The sequence below is a fragment of the Asterias rubens genome, assembly GCF_902459465.1.
Source record: "Asterias rubens chromosome 8 unlocalized genomic scaffold, eAstRub1.3 super_scaffold_89, whole genome shotgun sequence".
NCBI classification, from domain to species: domain Eukaryota; kingdom Metazoa; phylum Echinodermata; class Asteroidea; order Forcipulatida; family Asteriidae; genus Asterias; species Asterias rubens.
Window position 1 is genome coordinate 587709 of NW_022985693.1, and position 19764 is coordinate 607472.

The 19764-nt window shown below is 37.6% G+C and overlaps 2 protein-coding genes across 2 annotated transcripts; one reads left to right on the top strand and one right to left on the bottom strand.

Moving 5' to 3' along the window:
• Positions 1-203: 203 nt before the first annotated feature.
• On the bottom strand, positions 204-10517 carry LOC117305586 (sphingomyelin phosphodiesterase 4-like). Its single transcript, XM_033790464.1, is given in 14 exon segments — positions 204-1454; positions 2586-2631; positions 2633-2696; positions 4494-4587; positions 5668-5849; positions 6563-6602; positions 6604-6631; positions 6633-6676; positions 6679-6718; positions 7162-7289; positions 8187-8248; positions 9115-9217; positions 9947-10162; positions 10500-10517. Coding segments are annotated over 14 exon segments (1425 nt in total). The 3' UTR covers positions 204-1094.
• Positions 10518-12852: 2335 nt separating this feature from the next.
• On the top strand, positions 12853-18511 carry LOC117305538 (V-type proton ATPase 16 kDa proteolipid subunit). The gene is made up of 3 exons (XM_033790420.1): positions 12853-13059; positions 13974-14166; positions 15109-18511. The coding sequence occupies exons 1-3, from the start codon at positions 12990-12992 to the stop codon at positions 15311-15313; spliced, it is 468 nt and encodes a 155-aa protein (XP_033646311.1). The 5' UTR covers positions 12853-12989; the 3' UTR covers positions 15314-18511.
• The last annotated feature ends 1253 nt before the right edge of the window (positions 18512-19764 follow it).

Genomic DNA, 19764 nt, shown 5'->3' on the forward strand with positions numbered 1-19764 from the left:
CTTTGTCTGCAAACAATTGCCAAACTTTATTGACTACATTACAGCAGAGATCATGTTGTATCAGAATAAGCCCATTTTCTTAGATATTTTATTACAAAGTTTATTTTCCCTTTGTTGCAAGATGGCACTTTGTGAAATGTTTCACTTTCAAACATACTTTCAGGAGATAAAATGTAATTGAAGAGTAATTACAACACCTGGTATAATTTACAAGTTTATTTTTTTATTCTAAAATAATTGCATCATTGTGCATTTCAATACACCCTATCATTGTTTATGACATATACTTTGTGGTTTATAAGATGGCTAACTTGATGGATGCCACAGATAAAAGTTTGAAATAAATCATTAAACAACTGAGAGACAGGGTAATACTTGTTTGAAATAGTGTTTCAATTGACTTATCACACTAGAAGTGTGTTCCAATATCTTTATGTATAATTTTAAAGTGTAATGGACAGTTGCAAGTTTCCACGTACATCATTGCATTTTCTGGAACACCTCATAACAAAATGATGTTTGTTACTGAAATGGTTGCAAGACAGCACTCTGTATACAAAGATCTTGACTCTTTTTGATATAACTTGTCCTAGTGTATTTTAATCAAAACCTCATTGCCAAGACACATAGTATGGTTTTATGTTCAGCTGTTTATTTATTTACATCTTATCCTAGGGTCCCTTTTACCATGCGAAGTGTTGAAATTAAACGCAGTGCAAAATATTGTTACTTATTATTTCAACCCTGTTTAGATGTGAACATTTTACTGGTGTATTGTTTCAACCCTGCAATTTATGATTAAAGTTGACCAAGTCTTCCACAAGTCAATTTACAATGTACTTTAAGGTTTTGCCAACTAATTAAATTTGTCAAAGTCCTCCGTGATGACAATTGTGAAACATATATTGTACCCAGTAGAGTACTGAATCCAAACTAGAGTTTACCAAGTCCTTCATGGGTGTAAATACACACTTTATCCATCCGACATTTGACTGGGTTCTCCTTGGTAGTCACTAGAGGTACAACAATTAGTCAAGTCTATAATGGTTTATAACCGCACTGAATCCATGTTGGCTGCACCATGTGCTTGTATATCATTCAATATGCTCATGTGTGTGTGACTGTTGTCTAACTGTGTACACCACCCCGCTGAAAAAGATGTAGAGCACAGTCAAGAACACTAGCGTGAGTAATATTCCAGTAGGTCCAAAGCCAATAAATAACCAAAGAATCAGCGAGAGCAGTACCAGCTTGGCTAGAGTGTAGTAATTAGCTAGAAAACGAAGACTCAATCTTGGATTGCATGTTTGTTGTTGAGGGGAGGCACAGTATGGGGGCGTTGGAATGGCCGTCTGTCTATGGGTTGGGATTGATGTAGGTGCAGTGAAGATCTGCTTAGCTAAAGCTCCACTGAAATCTGCTCGATGATACACCTCAAAGACTTTATCACCAAACTAAATACATGAGAAAACACACAAGCACATGGGTTTAGTTTGGTTCTCAAATTGAAGTACAATGAAGAAAGTTTGTTCCATAGCAGTTTGAACAACTAACCAAACGGTACAATCTTATTAGATAGATTCATTCCCTCATTACTTTTCACTTTAAAGACAGTGGACACTATTGGTAATTGTCAAAGACTAGTCTTCACAGTTGGTGTATCTAGACATAAGCATAAAATAACAAACCTGTGAAAATTTGAGCTCAATCGGTCATCGAATTTGTGAGATAATAATGAAAGAAAAAAACACCATTGTCACACGAAGTTGTGTGCTTTCTGATGCTTGATTTTGGGACCTCAAATTCTAAACTTGAGTTCTCGAAATCAAATTCGTGGAAAATTAATTCTTTCTCGAAAACTACGTCACTTCAGAGGGAGCTGTTTCTCACAATATTTTATACCATCAACCTCTCCCCATTACTCATAATCAAGAAAGGTTTTATGATGATAATTATTTTGAGTAATTACCAATAGTGTCCACTGCCTTTAAATCTCTCCGTCACACCCTCCAGAACATTTAAATGAGGATTATAGTTACTGGCACAACATGGCCAATAGGCCTAACCCTAGAACAATAGGTTGGGTGTTGGTTCTAAATCCCCTAGAACAATAGGTTGGGTGTTGGTTCTAAATCCCCTAGAACAATAGGTTGGGTGTTGGTTCTAAATCCCCTAGAACAATAGTTTGGGTGTTGGTTCTAAATCCCAATATTAAGACTCGTAAGCATGACCCTTGACTTGAATTGATCCCAGTCACCAAGTTAAATGGGTTCCTGCGCGGTCAGACAGGGTTCTTATATTTAAATTAAGTTTAATTGCCCAGCATACTTGACAGTACACATTGCTAGCTCATTAGTAGCTCCCGAGATAGTTTAAGGAATGAAATAGATGACCTGATGACTCTGGTATGTCAACGCACCATGCATTGATGGTCAAATTTGCCAACGCTATCCTGTGTAACTGTCTGTTAGTGTTATTATTATTTCGACATTGTTATTTGTTGGTTTCAGTGAATAATTATTTAAATTACAAGTTTTGAAAATCGACCTGTCAGATCAGTCAGATAATCATCAAATCAATCTTACCGTAGTGTTGAAGTTTGACGACAGTGCATACAGCTTGCGAACAATCAAAGCTTCTGATTGGCTGAAATTCTGGGTCACCTCGGTACAAGATCTCAAACTTTTGTAGTTTATCTACGGATATTAAACAAGTAGGATTTGAAACTTTGCATGGTGGAAATAAGATATAGAAGAGTTTGCGGTAACACCATGTAATAACAATCTCTAAATGAGTTGGGGTGGTTCTGAAAAGAACCGTGGATTAACTCGACGTTTCGATCAGTATGCTCTGATCGTCTTCTGGAGAATGCTGGACTCTGATGCTGCATGCTGCTTAAGTACTGGGCGGCGGATCAGCGGTGATGCACGAAGGCATTCCCACATCACTGACCACAAAGTTGACTGGGAAGCAGCAGAAATCATGGCTCCAATCCAGGCATGGCACCCAAGATGGATCAGAGAGGCCTCCTCCCGACCAATGGATCTTGTATATCCACAGTCACCCCTAGGCCCAAACTCCTGTACTTAGTTTTATCCCCCATTGGACTGCTTTGGGTCATCTATACCCTCGGTCACCCCCTAGGCCCCAGCTCAAGTATTTATTTATTTTAGACTGTTTTGGGTCTTCTATACCCTCGGTCACCCCCTAGGCCCCCAACCATTAGACTGCTTTGGGTCATCTATACCCTCTGTCACCTAGGCCCCACACCCTCACTATCCCCTGTGCTTGCTCCTACTGACACGGTTCAGTGAGCACACACCCCCAACACCACCCAAGGCTCCACAACAGGTTTCACCACGCATCATCGAGTTCAACTTCCCGCCTCTATTTCCCGCCTTCATGCATCACCGCTGATCCACCGCCCAGTACTAAAGCAGCATGCAGCATCAGAGTCCAGCATTCTCCAGAAGACGATCAGAGCATACTGATCGAAACGTCGAGTTAATCCACGGTTCTTTTCAGAACCACCCCAACTCATTTAGAGATTGGTATTACATGGTGTTACCGGAACTCTTCTATAAGATATTAAACAAATTAGATTCGATGTAAGACCTCACCGAAGTTCAAACCAGAGAAAAAATTGGTCTTAAATACTGTCAAAGTTCAATATGGCATTGAAAGGCTGTTGTGTCCTTGGTTAAATACAAGTACGCCCTCTATTGTTAAGGTTGTTTGGGGTTACGCCATCTTGGATGGTGGAGCTGTTTACACAACATGAGGTGAACATTTACCTGCAAAACCACAAATCATTGATTCTCATTACACTGCTTGAAAACTGCACTTTAGTAATGTGTTTAAAAGTTACGGCAAGGAGGCCTTATACTCTGTATTGTATGAGATTAAAGACACAAATATTTAAATTGTTTTTCGTTATGCAATTCGCCAGACACACAAGGCCTGAAGGCCACTTCAAGGTGTGGGCTACAATTATTTGTTCTTCCAGCAGGTGTTGCCACCTATTCTTAGGGCTGAAACAGGGTTACCCCCTTTACAGTCCATACGGATGTTACATAGGCTTAGGTATCCTCAATCAGAAGCCTGGCTGGTAGAGCAAAAAGCACTCCCTCCCCAACTTTATGTAGCAAGTGTCTTGACCGAGATTCGAACCCACACTCTGCTGATCAAACACCAGAGCCCGAATCCGGCGCTCCCAATCGCCAGGCCATAACACTCCACAATGTTAGAGTTACCTGTTTGCAACAAAGCTTCTGTAATTCAGTTTGACATGATGGAACTGCATACAGTATCCAAAACAATTGAATACATTTAATTACCTGAAAGACTTTGGAGAGATAATCCTTTGTATATTCCAAGTATCTGCACAACTTGTTGGTGTCTACTGGCCCAATATCATCCTGCAGCTGAAGATGACCCTGTGAACTTTGACCTCTAGATATAGGTCACTGAAGGTACTTTGTGAAAAACAAGACAAGAAGCCCTCTCTTTATCATTGGTGACTGGTGTGAAACTTAAGTTGGATACTGTGATCTGAGCTTGGTGAACATTCTGTAACAATCTCTCAATCTAGCAAAGTTTTAGAATAATATACAATTGTCGTCATGATTGTTTGCGGGAGTTAAATATGAGAGAACTTTATTGTGCAAGATGCCCTTAAGCCTATTTTAACAAATTGAGAACATATGGTTCCATTTGAGAGCCAGTATGATAACAAGCTTGGTTTCCATCAAGGAATAATCCTGAAAGATACAACAATGTGTGTTTATTGGGTCTCATTGTCGTTTTGATAGATACAGTACAGCCCTTAAATTTCCAATCGAGGCTCGCAGGGGAAACCAGGGCTGTAACGAGCGTGTTATTACTCCCATCGAATGCACACGCCTCGTTGCGAGCAAGTGAAAAGGGCTCGAAAGGATTGTCTTTTTGAGACGGGTGTCTTCGTGTTGACTGGTGCAGATCACTGACCTTCGTTACACAAGAAACAACGATTAAGCCAAGCAAGGCACCCAGGGACAAACCATGTTAAGATCAACTTTTTGTAAACCTTTTGGTGAACATGAGCATACATGGTTTCTTAATTGAACAAAGAAAGAGCCTGAATACTTTCCTGAAAAGAAAACCCTTGTTTTGGTTCAACAAATCTGAATAAAAGAAACACAGCATTTCTATATTCAGCCTATTATACATGATGAGCCACAAGGAAAACTGACTAGGTAAAAATGTTGTTATAAATCAATTTTTTTTTGAGTATAAGAAACATTAAAGGAACACGTTGCCTTGGATCAGTCGAGTTGGTATATGAAAAGCATATGGTTAGAAAGATGTTTTAAAAGTAGAATATAGTGATCCACATACGTATCACTCAAAATTGCAGGGTTTTCATTTTACGTCGCGAACTAACACGGTCGGCCATTTATGGGAGTCAAATTTTTGACTCCCATAAATGGCCGAATGTGTTTGTCGACGAGGCAAAACGAAAACCACGCAATTTCGAGGCAAATTTGTGTAGATCATTGTATTCTACTTTTACAACATCTTTCTTACCATACCGATTTTATAACAAACGGTTACAGAACGATTTTCAAAGACCAACTCGACTGATCCAAGGCAACGTGTTCCTTTAACTCTATGAACCCTAAAACTTACCAGAGCTTTGACATCATTGCTGAACAGTGGTGTATACATGAATCCAGGGGTCTCAAGCTCAGCTACTTGGGAGCCCAAGTCAGGTACAGATGGATTAGGCTTAGGGGTCAGGAAACTACTTCCATATGAAGCAGAGTGGCCATGATGTGGTGAACCATAATCCTCATAAAGACTTCTCTCGGCTAGTAAGAGGAATATAATAGGATATGAAATATATGAATGAGATGGCCAGGATGATGATAATACATCAATACACAAATTGCACTGGAATCACGAGGGCTTGATTAACAGTTAAAGGCACTGGATATTTATGGTAATTTGCTCAAAATAATTGTTAGCTAACTTACTTGTAAGCGCTCAATGGAAGGATGTTGATAGTTTAAAACATTGTTGGAAACGGCTCCCTCTGAAGTAACATTGTTTTGAGTTATTTCTCACACAAAAAATTGAATTTGATTTTGTACACCTCAGCTAAGGTCTCGAAATCAAGAATCTGAAAGCACACAATTTGTGCGACAAGGGTGTTTTTTCTTTCATTATTTTCTCACAACTTCGACGACCAATTGAGTTCAAATTTTCACAAGTTTGTTATTTTATGCTGTATGCATATGTTGAGATACACCAAGTGAGGAGACTGGTCTATGACAATTACCAATACGTATAATGAACTGGGAAAAAACTCCAAAGATATGCAAGGGTTACACTGGGCTGAGCTGGGTTTTCTTAAGCTAATTCGATAGGTGAATAGGTGCTAATACATGTAGGTGTCAACCTGGGCTAAGGTGGGTTCTCCTTAGACAAAGCTGAACTGCTAAGCATATGCATAAATGCCTATGCCTCATGATCTGGGATGGGATATTCAAAGTTTCTATTGAGTGTGACTCTGCAGTCTTACCTTCTTGTAGAACCATAGCAAGATTGCTCTGTGCAAGAAGCTATAGCAACACGGAATAATACAATGGCTAGTCAAGTCTTGACGGAATGCCCTGGGCAAGAATTCCTGGAATATATCACCGTGTAGAACATGAGATTGCTTGAGATGAACTGTAACCTGCAATAGTTGGTGAAAAGAACATACAGACACATATAAACAAGTACATGTACATAGGCTTTTGTTCCGAGTTTAAGTCTTTGCAACGACCCTGCTCCCTCTGATTACCTAAATGTGGTCTGTCAGACAGGTATCAAGATCTCTCTTTCCAGTCCTTAATAATAATAACCATATTTATAACGCACCTTTTCCAAAGGATACAAAGTGCCAAGTATTTACTGCAAGGTGAGTGGGACAAAGTTGTTTAATTGTGAGACCAAATCCTTAGCACCAGGTATTGGGTTTAATGGTGCTACGGCGCATTCAGCAGCCACAGCCAGGAACACTAGGGCGAACCCCTTCTCTTTTCAATAAGTGCACTGGTTTCTTTTTCAACTGTATCACTAACTATGTAGGTCTCTCACAAAGTACTTCAATGTCCAATCAATGCCTTAGTCTCTTACCATCTTTCTTCTTGTATTGGTTTGTCCTTCTGAGTTTCTCTCATGTTACCTCTTGGAGATCTTTCTGTTTCTACAGATTGATCTACATAGCGCCATGGCTGGATATAACTCAACCACACCTCCAGCATCTGCAAGCAAAAGACAACAATGTCAAGGACTCAATATGCATTTTCATTGACAAAATAATTTCAATATGAAAATGGTACTGTTTTGGAATAAGAGACACTTGCAGGCCTGATACTTCACGGAGGCAACGAAGGCAATTGCCTCCGTGCCCCTGGTCATTGCATTGGTGCCCTTGAAATGCTTCAGTACAAATTTCCTCATAAGGTGCCCTTTACCAAGGAGTAAATGTTGCCTTGGTGCCCCCGCCCTGTCAAAAAACGAAGCATACAGGCCTGCACTTGTGTTTAAAGAATCAAATATGGAGGCTACACTCCATTTGATTGAAAAGAAATATTATATTATTATTTGCCTTAGACTTAAAAACAAAAAAGCAAAAATCAAGATACTTCAGTATTTGTTGATAAGGTAAATCAGGGCAACTGTAATTGTTGAACATTTGCTGGTCTACTCCAATGGTGTTTTAAGCCCAAACTTAATCAAGTGAATAAGCTTTAATTCTGAAAAATTTCACACCATAATTACTATGTTCCCAGACTGCTCTACCTCTACATGTACATACCTGTTTGCTTTTTAGACATCCTTGGGCTCAATACCAGAAATTACTAATAGTACTAGGCATTATTGCTGATGTATTTCTTATGATCCATTTCTTACCAAATGCCTCTTTTGCTTTGTATAGCATGAGCAAGAAATAAACATTGTTTACACGTGACTGATAACTCAACAAGATCATCAACTCTAACTGGGCAATGGAGGTGTAGGTTTACTTCCCTGCTAATGTTTCTAAGCAAAACAATCACAATTCTAGGCAATGCAAGAAAAGATAAATGCAATACAAGCTACATATAAAGAGGATTTTTCTGGCATTGTTTCCATGTTTGGCAGGAAGCAAAACTTACCTGTTGCTTATGTCGAAAAATTATAAGATATTCAAAACTATACATGAAATATTCAAAGGCATCTGAGTAAAATGAGTTAAGGAATGTTAGCAATTATATGGACCACTAAGGATGAAGGCATTATTCATAAATTATTTATCCATTCTGAATGGTTTACAGAAAATTATGTGGCCAAGTTTAAATGTTAACACATGCATAGATACACAATGCAGAGTCAAGGTGGGCTGTCAGATCTGTTCTAAAAATGTACAGGGATTTTGATTTTTTTTTTACTGAAAGTGTGTTGAATCAGGTTTAAACAACTTGTTTTACAATAATGCTGATGGCTGGTTCTGGAATATATTACCTTAAACTGGCCTCAGTTAAATTATCAAGAACCCAGGGCCTCAATGTTTTAAAAAATCTTTTCATAAATACCTCAGATAGTTTCGCTATTCCTATTGGTGGAAAGCGTCACGTGGGGGTGTTTAAACGGTTGATAATGAGCAGCTGCAGCTGTTTATAACCGGTTGTTTTTGGATACGTTTGTGCGGTTTAGCCCACAACCTTTTGTTCCCCGGGGTGATTGATCTCAGCCCATGTATACGTGGATGCATTACTACATGCACAATTGCATAGTTCTGAAAACAGTCTCATAAAAATGCACCACACGTACAGAGCTCAAGGGTGTCGAAAAACAGATCCCAAACAGTTTCCTACTTTATTACGCCTTTTAACCAAAATGGCATTTATGAATGGGAATAAAAGAGTAGTGACCTACTTAAACGGCCGTTTTAAACCTTGAAGGATAGTGGCCATGTGATAAAGGCCCTTTTATTTCCTTAGTTTGAAATCTCTTCAGCAAACTTTGGTTCCCTTATTGACACATAGGTTATTGTAATGGTGGGTATTCTCAATTGACCTTAATTAAATACAGCATAAAGGATACAGAGGAGGACTGATACAGGGGGTCTACCCTGGGTCTGGTAACTCAGCTTATTCACATAGAAACCAGGCATAGCTCCATCCAGTAAGGCGTCTCTAGTTGGAGCCTGAAACACAAAAACAAGAAATTTCGATCAGCAACATAATTATTTGCTTTTAAGTTTTCACAATGTTTTATACTATCAACAGCTCTCCATTGCTTGATACCAAGTAGGTTTTTATGCTTACTATTATTTTGAGTAATTACCAATAGTGTACAGTGTTTTTAACACTTTCCAACTAAAGACCTTCATACAACCAGGGGAGTGCTGTGGCCGAGCGATTAAGAGCACTGACTGCAAACTCTGGTGTTTCTGATCAACAGAGTGTGGGTTCGAATCCCCAGCCATGACACTTGTGTCCTTGAGCAAGACACTTAACCATTGCTTCGTCCTTCGAATGGGACGTAAAGCCGTTGGTCCCATGTGTTGTGTAACGCATGTAAAAGAACCCAGTGCACTTTTCGAAAAGAGAAGGGGTTCGCCCCGGTGTTCCTGGCTGTGGCTGATGTATGTGCCGTAGCACCTTGTAAACCCTTATAAGGTGCTAATTAATTGGGTCTCAAAACTCATCACTGCAAACACCTATCCTCCTGAAAGTTTGTATATACTCAGCGCCTTGAGTACCTTGTTTGGTAGATACGTGCGCTATATAACATTTCCATATTATTATTATTAGTTGTTGTCCCTTTTCTGACAGGTTCCCTGTTTCAATGTTGATTTCACACAAATAAAACTAACAATTTTCAAGTTTTCTTTAACACTTGATTTGGTAAATTTGATGCATAATAAGCTTACCGGTAAACATGCTACAGGAAACTCATATCTGAATATGCCATCTACTTGCAGTTTATATACCATGGTCATAAGAGGACCTCTTGGAGCTAAAAACTCTTTTATGATATGAAAATCCTCTCGAGAAGATTGCTGACTGACAGTCTGTAGCCCCCATCCGAAATTCTGGTTATATCCAAAGATGTTTTCTAGAAGTGGTTGATATACAACATGCAGCTCCTAGGGTAGAAGGAGAAAAAGACGGAACCTCAGTTAACATACATAGATTAAGTGTAGTTTTCTTTTGGTGTAGTTGGCCTATTACCTTTTTCTCATGGGACCAACGGCCTTATACGTTGTGAACTAAGACGATCGGCCAATTTGTGGAGTCAAGTTTTTGACTCCATAAAATGGCAGACTGTGTTAGTTTGCAAAGTAAAAGGAAAACCACTCAATTTTACTTATGTACATACAAAAGAGACATGTTTGTGTGGATAATTATACTCTACAATTAAAATATCTTTCTAACCATATTGAATTAGTAACAAATGGTTTCAAACGATTTTTATGGACCAACTCGATCCATCCAAGGCATCGTGTCCATTTAAGCCGTCACTAATGATTGGGATTCAATATATTCAATATATATATCTTCAAGAAGGTCCGGATTGGATCGAAAGCTAAGGCCATCTACCCTATTCATTATATATCTTCAATATAGTATATAATATAGTATCTAATTTACCTCAATGAGTTTCCATTCTTGTAAAAATAATAGAAAAAGAGGTGGCGCTATACGAAAAGTTATCCAAAACAAGAAACAACAGCAAATGTTGCAAGTTTTGATATTTTTTGTATCCACCAAGACCAAGTTGAATTTTTTATTTAATAATGCCCCATTATTTTAACCTTTTATAAAGGATTAGCCGGGCTGAATCTGATTCTTTCATTTCATTTTTTTTTTATTTCAACATCAAACCAAACCAAAGCCAAACAAATCTATTCTGTCCAATGCCAATTAATTGAATGTTGTTGTTCTGTTGGTGGCCTCCACAGCACTCGGTCAGCGGTCAGCAGGGCACAATTTCATAGCGCTGCAAAGCACAAACATTTGCTAAGCATGAAATTTCTTCCTTAATAAAAACAGGATTACCAAACAAATTTCCATTTGTTGCATTAGTATAATTGCTTGTTACTGGTATATTTAGTTTAGCTGTTGTTTGCTTATCCTGAAAATTACGTGGAAATTTTGATGGTAATCTTGTTTTTATCAAGGAAGACATTTCATGATTAGCAAATTTGTGTGCTTAGCAGCTCTATGAAATTGGGCCCAGAACAGCACAGTGCCACGCCCACACACAGAGCTACATTGTGTTTGTATAGTTATAGTATACTCGTCACAAACAAAGCAAAGACAATAATGGTGCAAATGCTTTTGTTGAGGCCCAGAAAGGTCAAAGGTCAATAATTACATTTTTGTAAACACCTCACAGTCACATGATCCATCTAGTGACGTCTTAAGCAGAACGAAACTCAATCTAGCAGATAGGCCTAGCTAGTAATTTTGTTTTGAAATTTCGAGGTTGGATGATGTTTCTTTGACTCAAGTCATTTGAATGTTGGCATAATAATGTACTAATGATTAGTACCAAAAATCAATCATTTTATAAATGTTTGAGTATAACCAAAGACAGGAAACTTTATTCTCACACTCAGCATGATTAAGCCTGATGGAAATACAGACCGTGAGTTAACTGCATAGCTTCTGTCACCGGTGCAGCTTGCACAATCTCGCGGTAAACGGGAATCAAAGTTGGGGTTCGAAAACATTATGAGGGTCGATAACGTATGACTATTTTTATGACGCTACGATAGTGTAAACGCTTTTAATTTAATTTTTAAGACTCGAAAACCCATCACTGGAAAAATTGAAGTTTTCTTACCTCTCTTATCTTGTCTGGGCAGACGACTTAGGCAGGGTGCCACTGTTAGAGCGCCCTCAATTTAGAGGGCGCTATATCAATATCGCTATACGAAACTGTCAGAACAACCGTGAACAACCGTTAACTACCGTCAACCAATGCTTAACACCACTGTTCTAACTATAGCTATAGCTGACGCCCCAACTTGAAGGACCAGTCAAAAATTGGTGCGGTTGCAAATGGGGTGGGGAACAGCGTTCATACCTACATTAACAACGGTCAAGCAAGGCTTATAAGCAATGCCTATTTTAGCAGTTGACGGTTATTTAATGGACTACGTTGATGAACTGTTCTTTCCAAAAGAGGGCGCTATTAATCAAGCCCGTTAAATTTCACACCGTTGTTTTATTCACCACTAAGGTATTGTAGCGCCCTCTATAGCGCTTGATAATAAGTTTTAACATTCAATTAGTGCCATAATGTTATATAATTATTCTGATTTTATCCACCACTTGCAGTCACGATGATTTGTTTAATTTGAATTAAATCCCAAAATTAACAAGATGCATGTGCCTGTATGGTTGGAGGGCCGAGGGATGGAGGGATGGTTTGGAAGATCAGTAAATTTGGTGCACCTGCATAAAATTGCCTCATCAGAGACGTGTAGAACCATGGAGGGAATAAGCGCATGCGTGGCACGCCCCTTTTCCTTATACACGAATATTTTTCACAGTAGTTAGAATTGAGTATTATCTTTATCAGGGAGTTGAGGAAATAAAGTGGCTTAAAAGGTGTTCACACTCATAACAGGCAAGAGTTTGTTATAATTATGACGTTTGCCAATGTTGTCCATTTCGATATCAGAAAACAGAGATCAGTCACCGACGGTGTGTCGTAATGTTAATTTTAGTCACTGTATGGTTCCCGACCCTATAATTTAAGTACGAGACAATCCCACTTGTTTAATGTAAACCAGACTGCTACATCACATGATCCGATTTCCGATTGTCCATGTATTAATCTGTAGCCATTTTATTGTGCAGTCACTTCAGGCGAAAACAGTCCAGCGTAAAACAGTAAATTTAGTTGTTTTAACTTCAATCTTTTTACATTTCGCAGTCAGAAAACAGTAAAGTATTATCACAATGGCCGATGCACCGATGTATACTCCTTTCTTTGGCATTATGGGCGCCACATCTGCCATGGTTTTTAGCGGTAAGTGCATCCATTTTAATTACAAGGAAGATTTTGCAGGTGCCTGCCTGCGCCTATGGACGTGTACATTGCATGATGAACGTTGTAAAAAAAGGGGTTTGGGCAAATTTCAATAGAAGAGGAGTGGTTATTTCATCTTGTATATTGATCGTGGAGTAATGATTTCTTTCTGATTCAGCAAATTTACCATGTTTTATTAATATTATTTGTATACTATAAGTATAATAATAATAATAAAAATTAATTTAAATAAATAAAATAAGATAAAACATTTTTATCTTTCTTTCTTTTTATTATTGCGTTTTGACAATGACATGTTCAAAATGTTGACGATCATGATCATATTCATAATCACATTATTAATTCCTCATGATTTTGGAATTTGATTATTTAATTGTTCCTAAAAAAAATGAGTAAATAACGTGCCAGGTAGAGTACTCCTTTAGTTACTTTAGACTTAGAACCACGTTCTGCTATAGCGGAACGAACCTCATAGTTCTAGGATTAGGTTAGCAGTACCTACAATCCATTTGGGATATGTTTTCAAGTCTGTTTATTGGTTGTCAGGAAGACCTAGCTAGAACATAAATCTGTTTTAATGTTGTATAATATTAAATGTAACAACAGCGTGCCCTTTTCAATTACCTCTCAGTGGATTGTGTGTTTGAACTTATTTTTGTCCGAGACCTTTGTGTAGCTGCTAATTTGTAAGTAAGTGTTTGTTTTCCAATGTAGATATAAATTTTTAAAAATTGAATTTAAAAACTGTCAACAAAAACCATGTAAAATTTGTATACTACATTAAACCTGTCAACAACAAACAATTTTGAACATAGGGCTTCTTCCTGCATGTATATGTTGCATGAATTTGGATCTTCTATTTTGTTAAACATGTTTTGTGATACTTGTTACAGCTTTGGGCGCAGCCTACGGCACAGCAAAGAGTGGCACAGGAATTGCTGCTATGAGTATCATGAGACCAGAATTGATCATGAAGTCAGTCGTCCCTGTCGTCATGGCGGGTATTGTTGCTATATATGGTGTAGTGGTTGCTGTAGTTATTGCTAACGGTCTGTCAGATGATCCAACAAAGTACTCATTGTACAGGTGAGTTTTAGTTTCTCTTAAAGGCACTAGACACTACACTATTGGTAATTACTGAAAACAATTGTTAGCATAAAAAACTTACTTAATAACATGCAATGGAGGGAGAGCTGTTGATAGTATAGAACATTGTGAGAAATGGCTCCCTCTGGGGTGCAATAGTTTTTGAGAAAGAGGTCATTTCTCCTCAAAGGTTTGTTATTTTTTGCATGTTATGTTGGGATACACCAAGTGAGAATACTGGTCTTTGACAATTACTTGCTGTTTCCAATGCCTGTAACCTTCCGAATTGCACAGTTGAGTTTAAGTTTCTCTACCTCATCACAAACCATTATTACCCCCCAAAATGGTGCCGCTGTTAATTTTTCATCGGTTGACCTCTATTTTGTAAAAGTTTAACTAAAAACACAAATGAAAAATTATCACAACATCAATTCCAGATTTACAGCCAGAATACTCATATTTCCAGGTTGATAGCCCAGCGAGCTAAAAAATACATCAAGCAATGAACTGTGCTAACAATATATTTGTTTTAAACTGAAACAATTTGTGATCGCAACACAATGAAAACACCTAGGGGGGGGGCAGGTGATGTAGAACAACGCACACATACACGTTCTTTTGGATCAGATGTGTGGGGTCCTGCTTTTGTTGCTTCTTACATTAGGATACTGCGGTTCATCATTTTCAATAACTTGTCTTCGTTATCTCTTTGTTTTGAATGCTACATGGGGAGGGGAGGCAGGGCACCTGAGCGCTTTGATTTGCCCCTACATGCCCTAGGGTTGCTATAAAGCGCTTAATAAGAGCCTAGTATTATTTAATTCAATTAAGACGCAACTGTTTCTTCAAGCTATTAAAATCTGATCAAGGCTACCAAGACATTTGGGTTACTAGTTGAATTTCAGCCCTGGTTAACGTGAATACTTGTTTGTTGTAATGCAGGAGTTTTCTTCATCTTGGTGCTGGACTTAGCGTTGGATTGAGTGGTCTAGCGGCTGGTTTTGCTATTGGTATAGTTGGAGATGCAGGAGTAAGAGGAACAGCACAACAACCAAGGCTCTTTGTGGGTATGATTCTAATTCTTATCTTCGCTGAAGTGCTTGGGCTCTATGGTCTCATCGTTGCGTTGATTCTATCAACTAAGTAAAGAGAAGTAGCAATAAATCTACATTATTAATATGGGTAAATACCGTCTCTTGGCAGTGTGAATAAATATTAACAAAACAAACCTAACCACCTACTAGAGAAGAACTGTCTAGAATATACCAACAGAAGTTTCATTTAATGACGACAGTTTCATTAATGCTCTGTCAATAGACACAAAACTGTCAATAGACATTCATTTTGTATTGTTACGATGAGACTGGATTCTGTATCCCATAGACTGGTCACTAAGTGGATGTTCATGACTCAACATGAGCAGGTTGTTACCCTGACATCTCATTTTTCTATAAATCCACAATTTAAAACTGCCCACTGTCCTTATTGAATTGAAGTGACCTATCCACTGTCAATTCTAACAAAATGTTACAAGATGTAATTAAATACTAAGCATTAAAGCATCTTCTGGGCAGAAAAATTGCAGTAAAAACAGTACTTCATCTTTTTGTTTTATTTTAGTTTTACATACATTCAATATTTGGCATGATGTATGAGAAATTTGAATATGTTATTAGAAACACATGGTACAATGTAGTTGTTTTGGAGATGGCACAATGTTGGGTAGCTCATTGCTGAACATCTAGCCATCTCAATTGCGTTGGATTAAAAGTATGTTGATTGCATATATAAATATTGAATTGTAAATTGTTATCAAACCTAAATTAGCATGTGTATTGCATACGCTCAAATTATAAAGTAAAATGGGGTCATATTGGTGACATGAACATCAACAAGCAGAAAAAGCCATCTATTTCAATACCATAAACATCCAAAATGCACTCTGTTTTACTTAAATATAAATGTCCATAATATATAAAGCTACAGCAGAGTTCATTTTTATTTCTACATTTTCCAATTTGCACATTCTGCTCGCAATAAAACAATTATTTAAAAAAATTAAGTTTAATATACTGCCATCTGACAATTTTGTTGGTGTTTGGTTTTTGTTCACTTCTTAGAACCTCTGTATCAAATGATGTCACAACTCTAAGTCTACTTTTAAATACAAGTCATGAAAAGCATAGTGAATTTCGATTAAAAGTTCCACATCGTTCAATATTCACATGAACTACATCAGACCTGGTCCATCAGGAAATCCAAACTCAGTTTCAAGCTTTCAAGTCCAACTCTATTTATCCTGATTGTTCTGTACACTAGATAATTGTGCACTAATCTTAATTATCATTCTCCCATTACCAATGGATAGTTGGACAAGTATGTGGCAGTATAGTTAGTCTTATCTGGTAACAATAATCCCAGTGTTGTGAACTTCGTGACCTAATTATATGGACGACCTATTATCACAAAACATGTAGAACTGGCATCTAGCCCAAAGATTATTGAGTTCATTGTCAAAAGTTATAAGTAATGAGTTTTTGTATTTGTTTAGATTGTTAAAGAAAGTCTGATGCAAATTAATATGGATTCTTGATAGAAACTATGAGTTGATGAGCATTTATATGAGCATGTAATTTCAATGGTTAGAATATTAGACATATTGTGATCGGTGAATGTATTAAAAGAGACCCCTAAAACATTCCTACTCTCTGATTGGCTTAATTTCAAATTGTGTACCGTATTAAACACTGTTGTCAGACAATGGTGTAAAGATAAAGATTCTTTATTCCTGGTACAATTATGACACCAGTTTGAGTACATTGAGGGTGTTTAATCAACATGGATATATTATAATATCAGTATTGACACAGAAAATTAAAGGTTTATTCTAACTGTCTTTGTTTAGTTTTAATTTGGGTTTTGTAAGGAAGTATCTCAAAATTGGTTTTTATTCAGAAGGTACGTGTAGGGACATCAACTCCTGTTAGATTGCTTAAAGGGAACTTCTTTTAGAAGAAGCGTTAACAGGTTTTGCAATGGTTGATTCCTGGTTCCAATAAAGATCAACCTAAAGAGAAAGATGATACTTGAAAACAGTTTCCAGCAGTGAGTTTTTAATTTTGAGATATTCCCTCACTCGTATCTCTGCATACTAATCAAGCTGTTACATATTAATTATGGATGTTAGTCATAAATTGTTATCTGCTACAGCAACTTAATTACTATGATGATTAATATTGATTACAACTATGCTGGTTCTAACAATGAACTGCATCATATCCTGTGGTTAGCCTGAGTGAATTGAATATGAAGTTGTCTAGAATGGTTGAGTTCTAGATATTAGTAATATCCCATGGTTTTGAAGTCATTGCTGGCAGGTCATCCTTGTCTATTTAAACAACATCATAGCGTGAGATGCTAAACAAGCTTTGGTTGATGAGTTGTGAAACTGGAGATTATGACGTTACTAGTTTCACTTTCAGGAGCGAGCTTCATACAAGACTCAGTATCTGTGGTAGGAAAGTGAGTTTGTGTTTAACTAAATCAAACTTGGTCGCTTGATCCAACATTTGTCAGTACCATTGTTACATTGTATGCCTTCATTAAAGAACAATTTGATCATAGGTCAGGCCGATGTTATTCATGTAGCACTAACACTGGTTTAATCAATGTATTGATTAATTATCTTTAAATAGACACCGAGGTATACATTGAACATGTCTGTTAAATTGTAAACCAATTTGACTTGTATGAAATGTCACTGAGACCCCTAAAAGGTCACATTTAGTTTGAAGGAATGAAGAGGAAATGTTCACAACTACTTCTAATGGAAAGTGTGACTTAAGGTTAAATGCCAAATGTCCTGTTCTGGTTTTATGATGGGTTAATTATAATGGCTGTCTTTGTGACTTCATTCTGTTTTCATGTATGTATTTATATGTCAAAGAAAAAACCCAGCTCTATTGTTAGAAATGTAGCGTATCATAAGAATGTTAAACGGCTTCCATAATAGAGTTGATGGTACAGTGTATTTGTATGGTGAATTTGTGTTATGAACAGAGATCGTACAGCATTGTAAGAAGGGCAACAAGCTCTGTATATGGTTGAAGTAAGACTTGGGCGCCATTTTGGTAGCAAATGTTTTGTTATTACATTGATAGCAACAATCTTTGCATCAAAATAATTGCTCACTTAAATGGTGTCCAGTGCATACATTCACTGTGGTATTACACGATCTTTGATTAAGAGAAACATCAGTGGTGTAAAGGTAGTGTTGATATGACTTGATTTCCTGTTGGAAACCTTCACATCAGGAAACTACAATAAAGTATTGTGATCACTAATAGTTTTGTAACCTGGTGTTGGTTTATTTACAGACTCCCTTGTTATATGCAGATGTGATTCATTAGACGAGTCCTGCAGCTTCCTCTTAGCACCCCCCCCCCCGACCGAGAGGGAATGTACTTAATTCAATATAAAATGAATAAATTAATTAAAATTAAATTTTTCATAAGGAAAATACATTAAAAATTACTTGATTGGGAATTCAAAAAAGTTGCATGATGGGAATTCAAAAAGTAACCCACGAGGGAAACTGACTGAATTTTAATTGATTTGGGGTTGAACAAAGACAGATGAATTACTAGAATGGGACTCGAACCAATGACCTCCGGATCTTGTTTACATAAAATGTTTTGTTGCAGAAATGAATGGTCACATGATTCTGAATATGCCTGGCCCTCTCTAATTATTCATGCATGATGTCACCATTCTAACCCAAAACAAGGCCGTTGGCGCAGCCACTGCAACTAGGATCAAGTGCATTGTACTGGTGGTGGCGTGACGTGTGACGATGGCCTCATATGGGTTAGAATTGTGACGTCATGCATGGATATTAAGAGCGAGTTTTGTTACATAAATTTAAACATTACGGGGCAGGAATTAATGATACTTGGTTCTGCATTATTAAGCGTCAAAGGCTCTGGGCAAAAAAACATGTAAGCAGCCAGTTTTGTGCTTACGGAGCAACCCTTAGCAGAATTTCTATTTCATAAAGCTGTTTACCGTAAGCAAGGGAGGGTAAATGCTGGCTCCCGCAGTTAGTAAATGAGTGATGCAACAAAGCAAATCTATGGTGAACGTGCATGCGCACCTAAAAGTTTTGTGCCAACTTGAGAAATCGTGGTGAAATACGTTTTATGCTAACGCACACTTTTCTCTTTCAGTACAGTACAAAATCTTGCTCACAGGTTAACAGTTTTATGAAACTGAGTTCTGTTGTTTGAACAACACATGCTTAACGTGGTGAAAAACGTTTATGCTACAGTTTTATGAAGCTGGGCCTGTTTGTTTATGTGTATGCCAACCAACAGTTGACGGTTGTTTTACGCATCACTAAAGTGTTACAGCGCCCTCTCTGGCGATAAGAAACTATCAGTCGAGTAATGCGTCAACTACCGTCAAGCAAGGCCCTTGTTGTTGAGATAGCACATATCAAAAAACAGTTGACGGTTGACGCGTTTTCAGTCAGATTTGGGTCCCAACTATAGTTGTAACAGTTGGGTGTCCCAACTGTAGTTGAGATCGCCCATTATTACA